This window comes from Centruroides vittatus, unplaced genomic scaffold, assembly GCF_030686945.1.
Source record: "Centruroides vittatus isolate TY-2023 unplaced genomic scaffold, ASM3068694v2 contig_767, whole genome shotgun sequence".
In the NCBI taxonomy this organism is placed as follows: Eukaryota; Metazoa; Arthropoda; class Arachnida; order Scorpiones; family Buthidae; genus Centruroides; species Centruroides vittatus.
The window spans coordinates 1,171,826-1,191,872 of NW_027122496.1; the positions used below are offsets into that span (position 1 = coordinate 1,171,826).

A 20,047-nucleotide genomic window follows, 5' to 3' on the forward strand; every position below is an offset into this window, starting at 1 on the left:
TTATCTTATACATTTAATACTTATATTTTAAAATGTATCCATAAATCATTCTATTCATTGAGATTCTTTACAATTTAATTTTATATTTCTGACTAATTGAATACAGATATATTGATATATGTAAAATAAAAATTTCTCTCATTGTACATAATTTAAATACTATTATATAAAAGAGATTTCACATTATACACTGATGCAAAAATCTACATGTTAAAATGTCCAATTATTATATGCATGTAAAAAAATCCATCTTTGTATAGACATGAAAGCTTTATAACACAATGGTAGAACTTTAGGTATCAGATGATATGTGAAAATTCAGAAATTTAATTAAATGATGATAAAAGCAAATATCTAGTGACCGATTTGAACAGAATAACGGTCCGACATTATGCAGTTCAAAGCAATCGGGTGAAAAGTTTACTTGCAAGGAAGAGCCTTGGCATGCCGTGAGCCGGCTAAGCTTGAATTTCGATCTGTTTACTACAGAGTCGAGGGGCAAACAAACCGCATGTAAACGTTTCGTTCGATTGCTTCGATATCACTTGTCTAACAATCTTTGATTTAGATTTTAAATTTGTCATTACACCATCAGAATTATTTGTAAAAAATATTTAGGAATCAATCTCTGAATACACAACTGTTATAAAATTTTATTTTATACAGTATGTATGGCAGTAGAACTTATTTTTTTTGTAATGAGAGCAGTATTATTGTAAAGATGTAAAATATCAAATAATAGAAGATAGTTATCCAGTTGACTATTAAAAAGATGCCAATGTACAGCCTTCTTACATTAGTCAAAAAGTATTATTATATTGGCAGAGGTTGCCTGCTAAAAACTACAAAAGTAAAATAAAGATTTCTCCTATTTCAAAACAGTAAAATCTTCATAAGACAGGAAATTTCCTGAGTGAGCTACATTACTAGATAGATAATTGGGTAGTAGATACATTTTTTATTCTGCTTGTAGGACAAAGACTTACTCAGAGTGAAGTTAAGTTCATCACAGTTTATCCAGGCCCATAACAGAGCAGCTAGCTGTTAGGTCACCAAGAATCTGTCAGCTTCCGAGCTGACTGGATTCAAAGGGTTCAATGCGTGTCCCTCGAAGAGGCAAATTGGTATCTTTACTGTCTTGGCTATCTCCAAATTCAACATACAAGTTTTTGTTAAAATACATTTTTAATACTGCTAAATGTAGCATTAAACATTTAATATAAAAGAAAATCTTGAATTCTTTAAGGTGGTCATATATTATCTAGTTTGCATAAAACAGAAATGTTACCATTTCTAGCCAAATTTTCTTTAAAATGAAGATACTATGGAAAACTATTTTAAATTAAGAGTGATGATTTGACCATCAAAACTTCATATTTACTTTTATATTCTTTGCTTGTGTGCTTGAAGATCAATTCATAATTTAAATAAAAGCTTTAATTAACTTAATGATTATTTATATAAAAATTCAATCTTTACATCAATTAATTCCTTCTGATAAGTCTTCACTCAGCAGAAATGTTCTTTCAATACTCTCCAAAGTTTTTCCTTTAGTTTCGGGAAGAAATATCACAAATATACAACTAAGAAAACAGAAAGCTCCATAAAACCAGTATGTCCCATAATCGTGCATAGAGTCTAACATTGTATGATATTCTCCGGTGACAATAAATACGCAAGTCCAATTAAACATCGTCGAGATACTAGAAGCTATTCCTTTCACTCTTAGTGGTAAAAGTTCGCCCATCATCAGCCATGGCACCGGGCCAAACCCTAACGAAAATGCGCATACAAAGACACACAGACACAGTAATGTTATCCAGCTGTATTCAAAATATCCTTTTTTGTGCATTATATAATAATAGGTTGCAAGAGAAGTAACACTAATGCACATTACACTTCCTGAGATGTAGAGCAAGATTTTTCTTCCTGCATAATCCATTAAGATACTGGCAATGAAAGTTGAAATAACTAACATAACACCAACGATAGTCGTGCAGTAATCTGGATCAATTTTCACTTGAGCGGTCTTGAAAATACCTTGGGTATAAAATAAAAAGCTGTTTATTCCATTAAACTGCTGAAAAAACATTAATCCTAAACTGAATAAAAATAATTTTAAAATATGGGGTTGAAATAGTTCTCTGATAGATGCTCTTTCACTTGACTGTTCTCTTATTTTCATTTCTATAATGTGACATTCTTGCTCGGCATTTACTCGAGAACCGTTAATAAATTTCGTAGCCCGAATCGCTTCCGAATATCGATGATTTGCCAGTAACCACCGAGGTGTTTCGGGAACGATACACATTAATATTAAGAACAGCGTTGGAAAAATTGCACTGATGGCAGCCAGTAATTTCCAATTAGTATATATGCCAACAAAATACACAAAGAGCATTCCTATAGTAACAGATAATTGTATACACGATCCCAATAACCCTCTTAAGGTCGGTGGTGACGTTTCTGCTATGTAAACGGGAACGGTTAAGGAAATTATGCCGATGGCAAATCCGTTCAGTATTCGACCCAGTAACAGCAGAGGTACAGAGTTCGCAAATATTATACACAGCCATCCGAGCACAAAAGGAGCCGAGGAAAATATTACACGGTCTTTCTCCCGAGTCGTTCGGCCAATGAACCTAAATAAAAAAAAATAAATAAATAAATAGATGTTATCAAAGTGTACAATATAGTCAAATTAGTAATTATTTTAGATTAAAGCTATCCTCATATAACGTGGTAGTTAGGTTCTGAAAAAGTATGGTGTTATGCAAAAAGGACTAGTACAAAACAGGTTTAGGTTCCAAAAGTTACAAAAAATAGTAAACTTTTGCTAATTAAGAATATCTTTATTAAAGCAATCAATCAATAATTAACTAACAATCATAATCAAAGGTATTGCACATTAATATTAATTTTTTCTTCATTGCTAAACACCATTAAATGAAGATAGGCAAAATATTGTTGTCATCTGAACTTTACTGTTGACCTTAATCTGAGATATCCACAGTGTCTTGATTTTTCTCTACTTTTGAAAAATAAAATGAGATATTTTCATTTACTTGTGTTTGCCTTTAAAAGTTTAATCTTTTTATGTAGTAACTTTTAATTTAATCTATAAGAACAAAACATAGCAATAATCTTTCAGGTTCTTTAGAGCACTATCACTAATGACGACAAGTGGTTTATAGGAAGCTAGAACGAGGAAAAAGAAAAATTGTACAATCAGTTATCATTAAAGAAAACTGGAAAAAAAGGATGAAACAACATTGAAAATTTCAATATTTTAAAATTCCCTAGTGATTGCTTGAATAAAAAAATCATCAAATAGTGTTTGCACTTAAAAATTATGACATTTTGTACAAGGATGTCCCCATGTTGTACAAGGCATACTTGTCTCATTATGATAGAATTAATTTCTCAAAATGTTAAATACATTTGATAATCCGAAACCATGTCATAATTCTTCTTTGTTGCTTAAACACTACATAGTGTAATAATCTGAAACTCTGTCATATTTTTTTAGTTGGCCGAAGAGGGGCGTGTGACACCCGAAACGTGTAATTTAAAACATGTATCAACTGAACTAAAATAAAGATGAAAGAATGTCAAGTGTTCAAATTTATTACACTACATAGTGTTTAAGCAACAAATATTAAATACATATCAATTCAATAAAAAATATTTTGACTTTTCAAACATCCAAAATTTCTTTAAAGCTTCTTTGAACCACATTAAAAATTCCACAGCTAATCTGTCAAATAGTTTTATTTAGGCATTGTCTCTTGTTTTGTAAGTTTACCGTGGTTGCTATAATTTGATTTACATGTATTTTTACATAATGGATAATGAAACAAAGTTTAGTTACAACTGGACTTGGCAATACTGAGCAGCCTTGCCTCTTACTGCCTTGTCACAGGTATCAAGAGAGAATCAAATATGAAAATTTATTTACTAATTTCTCACAATGAAGTGTAATATAAATGACCGGCCTTGTTTCATTTATATTACACTTCATTGTGAGAAATAAGAAAATGGATATGGTTTCATGTAAATAGGAATAAATTTTCAATTTTTAAGACTCCAGATATAGCAATATCAGTTAGGAGTTTTGAATGTTGAGTCTACTACTCACTCAATCATAGATGAAAAACAATTTTCACACAATCAAATGTATCTATTAAATAGAGATGGTTCACATTCAAATTTGAGAAAAGTGCTTGTCCAAGTCTTGAACATTTGAATACAGTTAACAGTACTAGGAGTTTTGTTCCAAGAAGGTGGAGTGGGGCAGAACATTGGTTTAGTTGAGTGTGTTTTCTGCAAATTTATCCAAACCAATTTATAAAATTTAGCAATAAATTTTCAGTAAGATATAAAGCAGAAAAAAGTTTAATGAGAATGTGTAATTACTTATGAACAATCAATTCATATTTAAAGAAACTCCCCGATAATAATCAGTATAGGGAGACGAATTATTTCAGGTTGGGCAGATTGGAGGGCAAGGAGATTGTAGGGTGGCCTAGCAGTCAACCTCCTCAAATACTTTATTTATTAATACCATATTTACTCACATATAAGACAACCTTGCATATAGGACAAGGCGTGACTCTAAAGATCAAAATAAAGAAAGTTAGATTTATTAATACAATTCTAATTTTATTTCGTTTAATCACAAATAAAATATCAAATGCATGTAAATTCACACATTGTCCCGCAAAAATTACTAGCATTTTAAACTTCGAGGAAAAATCTCGTAAAATCAACAACATAATTTGTTCACGTAAACCTAGACAATCGGGAACCTTTTTTGCCAATTCATTAACAGTCGAATTCACTCTTCGTCGATTAAACTTACAAGTTCCTCCGAATTCTGATTTCCAAATAATCATCGTTTTCACGTGGGAATGAATTCCAAAAGTAATTTTCGAATTTAATTCAAAAGCTTTGCTTTTCCTATTGCTATTCATCTTTACTCCTGACAATATAGAAGAACGATTCAAATGACCCAGATAGAATACTTTTGTTTTTAAACACCAGAAGGTGAGCATCTGGTAAAAAATGCAAATACACAGTTTTATATATGAATAAATACAGTATATAGTAAAGTAAAAAGAAAAGCAATTTACTAAATTCCAAGAAATGAAATTTCAAACTTTTTAACTTTTACCATGCCTTCTTTTTAGGTACTGTTATCTTTACAATAGCTGAATCAATAATTATGTTCACTCTCAACTACTGCAAACTTATTTATGAAAAGAAGAATATAAAACACTTTCAGATCTAGTCTGCTTCGTTTCTTGTTACATATTAAACCAGAGGTGTTGTCTGTGTGTGATACAATATTAGAGGTATTTATAGTATTCATATTTAATTTTTTCCAATGTTATATTCAAAAATTTCAAAACTTTTTCCAATATTATTTTCAATAAATCTTCAAATATTTTGTTGAATTGATTATTTGTCCAACTATTAATAAATAATAAAATATCAATTTGAAAAGTAAAAAATTAACAAAGACTAAAATCTTAATTAAAACAACCTAGTGCATAAACATTAATGTATTGCAAAAGTTCAAAAACTGCATGGTTATTAATCTTAAACAATACATTAGTGGAAGGTTGAAGTGAAACACTATAATTATAGTAAAAATTTCTTTCCAAACACTTCTCAATAATAATAATAATAATTTCTGAAAATAGAAAATTTGATAATCTTTAAAGAAAAAAACTTTATCTTCAGAATTATATTTGAAAATAAAAAAAAATCACAGAAGAAAAACATTCAATAATCACGAAGTAAAAACTTTGTTTTAACAGTGAGAAATTATTTTTTAATGTCAATTTTGTCATTCGGGGGTGACAAACATTGCATCATTTTCCGAACCTCACTTAATGTTAAATACAATGTAATTAAAAAATTTACAAGGCGTACCGATTATAAGAAGCATTAAAAAAGATGCACATTTCCTTATTTATCTTCCCCTGATCATCGTGTCGGCCAACAAAACAGTTTCCAAAGATGGTGGCCCTAAGTGACGTGATGAGATAGTTCTTTGAAAAATTTCTTTGGGGGCAGTGTCGCAATATTAACTTTATCTGAAATAAGATTACAAATTTGTTTTGAAGTACACAATAAAAGCATGCATATCGATATATAAATGGAGAATTTTCAAGTTTTTTTTCGAACGATTGATTCTGGATTTCCCAATGATTTTCCATTCTTAAGCTTGATGTTTATTTATTAATGAATGTACTGTGCTCATAATGCAAAACATTAATTTTTCTAAACAAAAATAAACTTTTAGAAACTATTCAAAAGAATCAGAATCGGGAGAAATTTTGATATCGTCCCATCACTAGTGTGCATATATTTAAACTTTGTGTCATTTATTTATAATATATAGGATCCTATACAGTGTTGCTCCATAAATTTCCCTATCAAATATTACTGATGTTCCACAGGAAGAGAAAAATTACTTTAATGACTTGACAATATATTGAAATAGTCTTTGGTCTTCCAACCTATGGCTTTCAGCCAATGAGCAGACTATGATATCTTTTAGAAAGGCATTTGAAAACTTGAACACTTATGGAACTAGTCTGTTCTAGAACTTGGGTCATTATGTTTATTCAATTTTACTAAATATTGCTTATTATTTCTTCTTGACAATTGTCCATCTTCATTCACTCCACAACAATATTTATAATCTGTTAAATTCTGTTTTATTCATATTTTTTTAAATATTTTATTTCTTATTGGCTTTTTAAAGATATTTTTGAATTTTCTAACTCTGTTATCTATTAACTGTATACTGAAATAAAATCATGTGATTGGTGATGCTTAAATAAATCAAAAAGTTTAACATCACCGATCACATTTGTAATGCTTAAACAAATCAAAAACTCTACACAATGATCATTAATGAATGCATTAGTCATTTAATGTTAATCATGTAGTAGTATAATCACCGATTGCATTATAATATCAGAAAATGTAATCACTATACAGGTCTTTTTACTTACTTATGTTCGATAAAAATATAATTTATATAACTGAATTAACAACTATTTTATTACTACTCGGTCAAATATAAGTTATAAATATTTTAATTTGTATTAAAATAATATATTATTTATTCCAGTAATATTAAATATTAAAAAGTTTATAATAAATTAAAAACTTAATTGCTTAAAAGTTTTAGTTATAGTGTATAGGTAGAAAGACATTAAAAATATTATGCAGATGTGAAAATAAATAAAAATAAAATTTTAAATTTGTCATACAAAATGGAAACTATTAGACAGATACATGTTTAGATATAGACAGAAATTAAATGCACCACTAAATAGGAGTACAACACTAAAAACAAAACAGTAATACAAAGTATGAATGAGGTGATAAAAATTAAAAATATATAGCTTATGTTACAGAACTTGAATGTCTTCCATTGAGAATTCTTCTTAAAAATTTGATTGATAAAGTTCGAAAATACCAGAAAGACCTTGTTTGTCAATTTTAACAGCAAACTTAGTCTCGTTTAAACACATGGGACAGTAAAAAATATGTTGAACAGATTCTATGAAACCATCATCATAGTTACAAAAGACTGGCTTTTAGTCCAAATTTTGCCAAGTAGCTATTAAATTTACCATGTCTAGCAGGATTTGCATTAGAAAGTTGTTGTTATTATGGAATAAGCTAGTGGTTGTCAACAGTAGGGAAAAACTGCCTGGTTAGGTTGCCTTTGTGAGAACTATGCCATTGATTATTCCAGTTTTGTAGGATAAAATCAGTGATATAAAATTATAAACACTCCAATTTTGAATTAGCCTAGAACAGGGATGGGCAACCATTTTCTATGTAAGGGCTGCATTTTAAAAGTTTTGAACTGACACGGGCCACATACAAGAGAAAAGAGAAAAAAAAAAAGTCAGTAAATCACAATTATTTATTCATATATAATTATAAATTTGCATAGGTATAGTTAATTTAGCTTCTGGAACTGATGTAAACATAATATGTCGGAAATATTTGGTTAAATATTAGTCACTGTTAGTGACTAATTAAATTACTTTCGAGGTGTCTGTTAGCCGGTTTCTTGTTTTAATTTTTACTAAATTCATTGCAGAAAAACTATTCATGTACATAAGTTGTAGAAAATAATGATTCAATTTTTGCTGCATACTTCCTTAAGCTTATATATTTATTCATATTTTATGCGACGTGGGCCTACAAAAAATATTAATAAAGGCCGCAAGTTGCCCATCCCTGGCCTAGAATATGGGTGAAAATCCATCACAAATGTATTTGGTCTACTTCTAACATCTGATTCAGGTTAAAGGTTTGAAATGGAATGCTTTGAGTTCCAGAATGGAATGTGCAAAAGAATTTTAATTAAATTTGAATTGAAATCATTTATAAATGACCAACGGGACACATTCACAACTAGTTGACACATTATGCTTTATAATGATACAGTGATATATCTGTTTAGGTTGTTTCTGGCATAAATTTTATTTCTAATTCATCATTGCCCCGTCGATTTGGCTGATTTTATACAATCATTTTTCAACTCTTCCTAAAATATAAAAAAAATAACAAAAACAAAATATTAATAAACACAAGATATCAATATTAAAATATCTATCATCATTTTTTTTCAGAATTTGAATGTCTTTCTAGAACAATAATATATTTTTTAGTATTAAATACAGTGGAACCTCGATATATGACCTTAATCCGTTCCTAACATTTGGACTTATACCGAATAGGACGTATGTCAAACCAACCTTTCCCATAAAAAGTAATGTAAAAATGATTAATCCGTTCTCATGTAAAAAAAACCCCTCTTGATATGATATATTAATGGGGTTGTAAAATAATTTAAACACTGTTTGAGCACATTAATAAAAAAATAAATTTTATTATAGATTTTTAAAGTTATTACAGTATATTGTATTTATTATTTAAATCATTAAATCAAAATCAAATCAAACTTTTCTTAACACTAATAATCTGTTTAGAAATTGATTTAACCCCTTTTGCAACATTAGCAGATTTGATAATGTCTTTATTTTTCACCATTGTCAATATCATCATTCTTGGAATACGGTATGTAACAGCTAAATCTCGACATGCATGCCACCTTCATATTTCTCAACAATCTCTTTTTTTCAGTTCCATTATGATTCTAGTCATTTTTTTAGTTTTCTGTTGCTTTTCATTTGCCTTTTTGCAATTCATGATTAATAAAAACAATAAAATTTTACTTACAAATTAAAATCAGAAGAAATTTAACAAAGTTATAGACCGTGGCACTGCGAACATCTAGTCTGGTCTAGTACACTGATAGTGCTACCTGTTCATAGATGGCGCATATAATTGAATTAAGTCGTATACCGAGCAAAATTTGTTTCGTCCAAACAGGACGTATTCCGAATTGGACATATTCTAGAGCAGACATATACCAAGGTTCCACTGTATATAATTATAATATAAATGAAGCGTGCAATGCCATTACGTTGTAAATGCCATTTTTCTCTAAATATGTTTTATTAAAGAATTGAACTCTAAATTCAATGTTTTCTGCCACAAAAAAATATTGTGTGATATTAGCACTAAGTGGTTGTATTTTGAAGATAAATTTATGTAAAGATATAACGTTTAAAGCACCAGAGTGCAAGTGATATGACTTTTGGCACTTAAAACATTATGGCTTATATTTACATTGTTTTGATATTCCAGAGAATTTGTAACCTAAAGAGTTTTTTTGCCATTTTATTGTAAAATTGAAATGAATTCATCCATTAGAAAAAGTGTTTTTTACCTATCCTGAAAAGTTTCTTTTTTGGCATTTAGATCATTATGGCATTGCAGCTTCGAATGATAAAAATTTAAATGATTATTTACATAAAAACAAGAGATTTGGATGTGAAGAGATCTCACCTGTTATTAGTGCTGAAAACATAGCACCAATTGCCACAGTGCTTCCAAACCAAGAAGCAATACTGCTATCGATGTGGAATGAATTTTCGAAAGTTGCTTTCTCTAACTGAGGAATAGCAGGCGATGAATAAGCTAAGGCTGTTCCCATAGAAACAGAACCACAACACGCTGCTGCTGCAACAAAATAAATATGTCCTCTCTTTGTTGGAGTCTCTGGTATATACAGATTTTCTTCTTCCATCATTTTCTAAATTAAATTATAAGTTATTATACATTATATAATAATGAAAAAAATCTAATGAAAATATTTATTTATTTTTAAATAATAAAATAATAAACAAATTATCAAAATATGATATTGCAGTAAAAAATAATTTTCTTAAATAAATTTCAAAAGAATTAACTCAACACATAACAATTCATGATTTTCATTGTGTTTTATTGTAATCTTGTTACTAAACTTAAGACATTGCTTTTTATTAAATATAATTAATAATAATATTGAATTTGCCAGAGTAGATATTTTCTGCAAGTACATAAAGCACAAGTACTAAATAAATCCTGTGAAAAATGGTTAAAGTATTTATTGTACCTGTAGTTATTTCTTTCGCATATGTCATACAGATATAGTCTAGAAACATTTTACATCATCATCATACTACATAAAGTAGAAATACTAAATATACATCAAATAGAACTTTAAACACAGCTATGTACACTAACAGCATGCAAATATGATAAAATCATTAGTTTCATTTAACTGTTTTCACTTCCGTGTAGTTTAGCAGACTGCATTTTGCCAATGAATATTGTATTTATATAACACCATAATAATCATATTATCATCATAAGAAATAACTAAAAATAAACTTTTATAATTTAATGCTAATTAAGCCTAATTTATATATAATTATTAAATAAGTGAATGACCACCAGTTATATCTAAATTAATTAACAGCTCTGAAAGCAAAGATTGGATGGAGATCTGGATAGGGCAACTGGCAACATATCTGCATGGTAAGCATGCAGTTACAGGTTTGAGTTCTGCTCTAAGCCAATTCTTTTCTTTCAGAATATTCTAAATTTGAAATTAAAAATGAATTTATTCCTAATTATTAAATTTAATATGATATGGCAGCATAACTGCCAATTCTAGCCAAAATGCTTTATATATAATTATTAATTCAGCCTTAATATAGCCTGATAAATAATCAGGTGGATTGTTTGTCAATACTAATTGAATTGAGTTGTTGTGAATGTTATGAAAGATTTTAATTTTTATTTTTAATGGTTAAATTCAAATTTGTACACAATAATAAAATAGCCATTGAAATTATTTATAGCATTATGTTCATTTATACTTGTTATAAAATTATAATCACAGTGATTACAGTTAATTTAAATTTATTATTTCATAAATATCTTACTATTTCTTTTAACAAATTTGAGGACAAACAAACTGAACTGATTTTTCCTCACATGATAATTACTTTGGGGCATAGTGACTAGTCTTTTTCAAAATATTCCTCATGAATTCAATGCACTTCTAACACTATTTCTACCAGTCCTTAAAAAATCCTTCAATACTTTGACAATTGCTGTTGTGGATGGAAAATAAATTGCTTGTAATTTTGACTTCAATGCTGGAAGTAGGAAAAAATGCAATTTTGCAATGCCAGATTTGCAATGTGTCAAATCTGGATTGTAAAGTAGGAAAAACACATTGATTTTTTTTTACCGATAAGAAAGTTCGTCATTACATTAGCACCATATAGAAATACATTGTCATGGTTCAGCCACCAACTATTGGCTAAGAGATTGTGTGGCATTTCCTACATGTGATCCCAATAGCATGTGCAGTAACAATAGATAATACTGTCTATAACTATGTGACATCACTGTTGATACTGTTTCTTGTCATCAACACACTCACAGGAGTCAGTAGATCTGTCCTGTTTTGCAATTGATTCCTGGGCTTTAGAGAATGCCTTGAATCATTGATATGCTATGGATCATGGAAGAGCTTAGCCATATACCTGTTTCAACATTTCAGTGCTGCATACTGTTTGTCATGATCAACCACTTTTTTTTAGTGGGCAGCAGATGACATTTGCTCATTGTGGCCTAGTAGCCAGTGTCATATTTTTACACAACTTTTAAGATATACAGGGTGTCCATACAGTCTGTGTACAATTTAAAAAATTTATAACTTAGTATTTGTGATACAAAAAAATCTGTAACAAGTATTAGAAAGTGTAATGTACCTATTTTTAAGTAAATTTATTTAGTAACTCTTCAATACAATAATTTAACAATTTTTCAAAACTTTAAAGCAGTGGTTCTCAACCTTCTGAGGCCGTGGAACGCCATTCATATACTTTTTATTACACGGAGCTTTAGCATCAATACATACAAAAATTAATAAGCAATTCCATGTTTACTATTCTCAGGAAACAACGAAGCAATAAACTAATAAACTTTAATATATTAAAGAAAATAAAAACATGGAATTATCTACGAATATACAGAATAGGATCAAATTTTTGTTTTGAATTCCCTGACTTTTCCAGATCAACTTTGTCCAAATTCCCTGATCCTCATTTCTTTTGGTGTGGAATATCGACGTAAGAAAGAAGCATTTTACTTACTGTGAACATCAAGTACATCTATCCCTCTTTTTTCACAGTTGATACATTCCAGAAACTGTGCAAAAAAGTACATGCATTCTGTATTGAAAAATGTTTGATAGGATCCACAACTTCAATGTAATGAAAAAATAAGCAATTTACAAACAAAACGTGAGCTTTTTTATTTTATCATCATTTATTATTATTATTTGTATGTAAATCTAGTAAATACAAGAAAGCACAAAATCAACAAACAGTATTCTCTGATATACGAATAGTACTGTACTGTGCTTAAAAAAGATGAACACTTGACTTAGAAACGTAATTTTAAAACCAATCTTTCAACAAAAGGGGCAACTGTTTTTAACAGCAACATAATTTAAACAAAAAGTTAAATTTAAAAATTTTCAAATAAAGCATTTTTTTCCCACGTAAAAAGCAATCAGGTTACCTAGTTGATATTCAAAACTATAACATACCACAGTATTACTACAGGTATGATTAATGTTGACAGTTTTTTAGCCCTAAATTCACCAAAATCAGTGATATTTGTTACTCAACTTTATGTCTATTAAACTAATTATTAAACTACAGCAATACCTCGGTTTTCGTTGACTTTGGTTATTGTCTGTTTCGGTTTTTGTTGATTTTTTTTGTGAAAAATTTGTCTGTTTTCATTGGTTGCCTCGGATTCCATCAGCATGCCCATGTGACCTTGCTGCTAATTTTGCAAAACCATGCGTTTTCCTGCTCAGTGTGGTGGTGTTTCTTATTGTGTGAGTATTACCCTGCACGTCTAGCCAAACATTGGACATATTCAAAATCTCAGCATGCAGCCAACACCTCTCAGCACCTCTGTTCAAAATCTCAGATGACTTCCAGTTGCTGCCAGCGTGCTTCCGGCAAACTGCAAGCATCCTTTTCAGTGCTGGATACACCAGCAAACAAGATGGCAGCCATCATAAGTCTTGTAAGAGCCAATTTTGCATTGACAACTTTGAATTTAATTTATTTGTTGATGAATAAACCCTGAATAAATTAATATTCAGTTAGTATATTATTATAATATTTTAATATACTAGTATGTTTATGTAAAACATCCCATAATTTTTTTAGACGTTAAAGTGTAATCTTAGGATTGATTTAATTATTTAAAACTCTTATGGAAATTTAAAAAATCTTCCCTATTTATCTTTTCGAAATATTCATTTTTCATTAAGCTGTTCTCATTAAATAAGTTCAAAAATAAATTTGACATAACGTGGGAGACCACATTACTTGCCATTTTTATTGTTTTTCTCTCTCAAAATTCCCGGCAGTCAGCGTTTGTGTTCTCTAGAAAACGCCAGCAATTGTGTCACTTTTGGCATCATCTTGCTGGATTGATGCTGAGATTTTGAATAGGCCCAACTCCATTGCTTTCCTTTCATCTCCATTATGGGAAATGCCATGTTAAATGTTCATTTATTATTTACATTAGTCTTTTATATTCATTTCTTATTGTTTTTAGTATTAAACACTATATTTATTCTCTATAAAATGTACTTTTGGTATGTATTTTGGAGTATTTAGAACCAATTAATTGGATTTACACTGATTTACATTGATTCATATGGAAATAATTGCCTCGGTTTTTGTCTGTTTCGGATTACACCAATTGTTTTCAGACGAAAACAGAGGTATCACTGTATGTATCAAAGTGCAGGAAATTAATGAACTCTGTAATCTGTTACAAAAGTATAAATTTATACCTTAATAAATTTTATAAAAATTTTAATATACCGGAAAGAAATAAATTATGTTTTGTTACACAATAAAAATTATTAAAATAAAAAATGATAAATATTTGTAATTTATTGGTATTATTTGTCAATTTTTGCACTTTGTTCTCATTTTTTAAAATAAATCCATTGACACCTTACCTCAATTGAGAGTGTGAAGAATAATTATGGGAGGGGGGTTCAGAAAGAGTTAAAATATTTTGGAAAAATTTTAATTGATGTTACATTATCAAGAGTATTGCAGATTATTCTCTAAAATTCATGATAAAGCATTTTTAAAATCTGAAAATGTTTAAAATTTAAAAGTGCTGATTGATCTGGCAGTATATTATATTAGGGACTGTTGGATCCCCAGTTTTGGAATGCTCTCCTCAGTGTTGTATTTTATAATAATTCTTCACAAAAATTAATTGATGTTAGTTTTAAAAGTGACCTGCAACTGTCAGTAAAAGTAAACCTTTGTACTAACTGTCAAAACATTAATAAAATTTTTAAAAAATTAAACAATTTGATGTGATTTAAAATTCTGATTTTGAGTGATTTTAAAATATATTCTTACAATACAATAGAACAATAAACAAGACTTATTACATGCATAAAATTAACTCATTATATGCAATTGTGCAAGGTTCAGCACTAAGTGCCTGGAAAAATTTTCAGTTTTTCTGGAAGATGGTTTTGATCATATCAGATGAGGAAAGCAGTTATGCGCACAAGACACAAAAATTTTATAAAAGACAAATTTGTACATCTAGTGGTGTATTCTAATACTAAAAACATTTCAATAGAAAAATGGATTCTGCTACATTCGTAATAAAGGTTGCAGCATTACTTCTTGCTGCCTGCAGATGGCCACACTTGGTCAGCCATATTCCGCAAACAAAATAAACAAAGCAGCTAAGCAGACAAATTCCCTGACTTTCCAAGTACATAGGAACCACGAATATAGCAATGGAAATAAATTTGAATAAAAACTTTAAAATCTTTCCTTTCGTGGAACACTCGAGGTAGGTTTGTGGAACACAGGTGTTCCGCAGAACACTGGTTAAGAACCACTGCTTTAAATAACAACAAAATCATATTACTCTTTGTATTACTAATGATGACAGACATGTGGAAACTTAATAAAATAAAACAAAAAAAATATTTTCTTATTTCCAATAAATTCTACATAATTTCTCTATCACAAATACTAATAAAGTTATAAATTTTTTTAAATTGAACATGGACTTTATGGACACCTTGTATGTATCAATACCATTCTTTGTAGTGATTTAAATCCAGAATCTGTTAGTGTTACTAGTATACTTTAACAGTAAAGTCAATCAAAATTTATTTTGACTTGCTCTTATATTACAATTCTAAAATTACAACTGTATCAAATTTTTAAAGATAATACTGAAGAAACAGTTAAAATTTTTAAATTTTGCAATATAATATATATGTCGTTAGTTTTATTTTATACAGGCTATAGTGCTGAGGGTATAATTTGCAACAGAACACACAAAATTTCACGATAAAACAGCTAAAAGATAAATTAAAAATTATAAAAACTGTAAATAATATTTAATTTAGATTTCACCCCGGTGCTCAAGTTGGAATCATTTGTGGTAAATTTTTTAGATTAATATCAGCAAATATCAAAATGATCACAATTAAATAATAATATCTAAAATAACAAGATTGTAGTCACACAATCTTTTATGATAACACAATACTTTGTGATAACATTAAATGTGATTCTGCTGATTATTCAATGTTTATTTTTTGATAACTATTCTTAATCAGCAAAAATTTGAACTTTATTTTTTGAACTATGATATAATCAATTATATTCCATCCTCGTACTAATAAAGGGTGGAATTTGTAAACATTTTACTTGTGAATTTTAGTCATATAGTTTTAATTATTTGATTTTATTTATTACTAATATTTTCAGAGACTGATGATGTGGAAATGGCCTCAATTATCTGTATATGTAACAGACTCTCACGATAATATTCAGTGTAAAATAAGATAATTAAACAATTTCTCAGTGTTTCTGTAAAATATCAAACTGCTTTGTATCTGCTGATATATTAATGTCACTTTCTTCATGAAAAAAAATTATTATATTTTCTACAAACAGTAAAACATGCAAATTTTGTTAATATTTTTATTTAAAAACAAAAATATTCCATTTTGATATTGTGTTTTTCTAATTGAAAAGTTGACAAGACATTTTCATCATCATTGGCCAAAAAACACATTTAAACTTGTGCACTTTTGTAAAAGCAAAACATAATCAAATGATAGCACCAAATTAATTTTTAAGCTAAGACTCATGTAATACAACCTAAAAATCTAAATTCTATAGCAAAAATTAATTTCTTACAACATAATTTACTCTGTAATTTATTTCTGTATAAGTTTTCATAATAAATACACTAATTATGAATAATTTTACATATTTGATCTCATTTCAAACATGTATTAAAAGTCTTATCCTGATAGATAAGTTATTTAGATGGAAAGGCCACTTCTGATATGTTACTTAACATGCTCTTAAAAGAATTTGACAAAACACAAACAAACCAAAATATTGAATGAACAAATTAGTCTTTTTAGTGTACTAATTAACTATTTTAATATCTTCATACAAAAAGTACTTTTCACAAACCTGATGATACAGTTTTTGAGCCACTTTTGTCCTCCTCCTCCCTTTCTATTGTATACAATGAGGCAAAACTTCCTAACATTGAAGAAATTATTTCAAAAAGTTATACAGATATTTTTCTAACTGATAGTTTATTCACACAATTAGTAAGAAGGCTTGTAATATCAAATTTGTATGCCACTCACACCACTAAAAAGTCTGCATTGACAATGTCTTGATCTCCTCCTCATAATGTACTATACAATGATATAATTTTTTGTGACCCCCTTTCCCTTAAACTGTACAGTACATGTAAGTAATAGACAGACCCTGATGAGTAAACTACAAAGTATAAATAAAAAATAAATTATTAAAAAAAAATATATTTTTCACCATCATCACTTAACAATTAAACAAAGTTTTTTCAAATAAAATATATCTTCTACATTGTTTAAAAATATCACAAGTGATAAATTAAAGGTGAAAGTCTTTGTCTCCTTAAAGGTGACAAAGAATTAAAGAATTAAAGGAGAAACTCTTTAATCCTTTATTTCTTTATTTTAATTGTATTTTAAATTCTATAATCTATATTTCTATAAATTAAAACTAATTAATTATTGCTTATTAATAACCATCAATTTATTTTTTAAAATAATAGTTTAAAAAAATATATAAATGATTTATTAAAGAGTTGTACAAATCAGTAACTTGTATAAACAACAAGTTTTAATTACTCTTTAATACAAGGTAATTCATCACAGACCACCATGTGAATCAATGTGGAGAATAACATATGTTTACTAGTGACACATTCAATCTAAATAAAGGTATACAGGATAGTGAGTAGTCCATTTATAACATCAATTGCAGATCTCCCCTGAAATATATATTCATATAAGACTTTTTTAATGTGAAGTTTATTATTATGGAAAGGCCTTTCAAACCACAGAAATTAAGCCACTCCCAGGGTGGGGATGGGGGTAACTTCAGATTCAAATGGAAACTTCAATTTTTTTGTACTTTTGGACTCTGTTGAAAAATGGTAATAAAAAAAATTGCTTAGAATAAAATGTTAACATTAATTTAAAAAGTTATTAGCATTTTCAGTATTTCTGAAAAATAATATTTTTTTAAATTAATTTATTACAACTTAAAAAACAACTTAAAATGTAAGAATGCTAATGGTTCCAACCTGGTTAATGGAACATCTTTAGGTGTGGACAGCTGAAAGCAGAATCTTTCCACTTTCCACATCTAAAGCTATCTCATTAAACAGTTGAAGTTATGCCTTCTTATATTCTTATGTTAGTGTTCTTTAAACTTCACCCATTGTTAAAGATGCATCAATTAGTTCAGCCAAGTAACCACAGTGACTAATTCATCCATATAGATTTCATTATTGACTTTCACAAAATATATATTTGTTTTAAGACATATCAAACTAACTTTTCAAATTAACATATCAGAAGCAGCACAACTGAGAGATTTCACACATCTCTTCTTAAAGGCATCTTCTGTGCATTACAGTATCATATTCATCAAATAACTTACGAGCACAAAATATTCATTTTAACTTTATCATCAATTTCTTCGTATTGACAAAATCCATTTTAATTAATTCTGCAATTGTACAGATGACTTTAATATAAAACAGTAAAGGTATCAGCCAACAACTCTTCAAGTCTGTGTCAAATATTTTCATGGGTGATTTGACTGATGGGTCCTCCAAGTATACAGGTACCAAGGACTTGTTTACTTGGAGATTCAAAATATACGGTCGAAGTTTACCTCGGTAGTCCCAATGGCCACGCTTCGGTTAGCTTAGGTTGGTTTGACTAAGTTAACTACATTTTGAGTACACAAAAGAAAGGAATATCTAAAAAGAAAAAAGGAAACGTCTATTAAGAATGTAGTTAACCTACGCACAGCCATTGGGACTACCAAAGTAAACTTCAACCAAATATATATATACATAATAAAAGAAATATACACTGTACATTTTTATATTTACATAAAAATCTCTATACATCAACGATAAGATATGAAAATTAAATTTTAACAGCGTGATTCATATCCTGATTTTCTCAGGAAGCATCTTGAGGTAATAAAATGTGTCTATTAATTCTGTAAAATTTAAGTTAATAAACTGCATTTAGCAGCTTAAATATTTTGTATAAATCTACAAAGTTTAAGTGCTTACTTAATTTAAATAATTTACTGTCACATTTCATTAATATTTCACATCAGTATCATCAAATAAAATCATTTTAATAAATGAAAAAGTAATTACGAACCTAAAATTCTCCCAGACTTAAACAGACGAAGAATAGTTCCTAACGATACGATCTATCAACTGCCCTAGTATCTTACACAAAAACAGCCGACACATTAATCAGTGACGTGCGTCATTTTAATTCAACGCCACCTGGAATAGTTTAGCATCGCTATATTATTATTATTTTTTTAAATTTTAACTGAAATATTTGAAGATTATTTTTACTATCAGAAGGTTTATTCGTAGCATAAACGAAATAATTTAATATAGATTAAATTAAAACTAAAATTATTTTTTATATTCAAATTTTCATAAATGGAATAGGTTGTAAACTACACTCAACGAGCTAGAATAAAAGCCGCGTTTCTTTATTCTAAATAAGGTCAGAATGTGGACCGTGGACCTTTAAGCCGAGAAATCGAGAAATTAAACATCTCCTTTTCAGACACGAACAGGAAGAATTAAAGGTCTCGAGTGAACAATGAAAGTTTTTTTCTTTTGTAAAATATTAAAACAAAGGATGAATTGTGTAGAAAAGACCAAAGTCCAGGGAACGTGGTTAGAGAGGAGTCGGGATTAGTCGCGACGTTGACCTCTCCCGCGCCCTCTAACAGGTTTTGAGTTGTCACCAGGTGACGATGAGAGACCAATGAAAAGGCGACTTTGGGTGTTAAACTTATGAAACCGCGCGAATTATGAACGTGACGTTCTTGATTCTTGGTGCTCCACTTCAGCAATTTTTATGATCCTGCAGCAGCAACGACAGATTTGTTGACTC

At 28.9% G+C, this 20,047-nt stretch overlaps 1 protein-coding gene across 1 annotated transcript; it reads right to left on the reverse strand.

Moving 5' to 3' along the window:
* Positions 1-19,390, reverse strand: LOC136981540 (facilitated trehalose transporter Tret1-like). Its single transcript, XM_067277846.1, is given in 4 exon segments — positions 1-2,607; positions 2,610-2,642; positions 9,952-10,198; positions 19,289-19,390. Coding segments are annotated over 3 exon segments (1,404 nt in total). The 5' UTR covers positions 10,196-10,198; positions 19,289-19,390; the 3' UTR covers positions 1-1,480.
* Between the last annotated feature and the right edge of the window lie 657 nt (positions 19,391-20,047).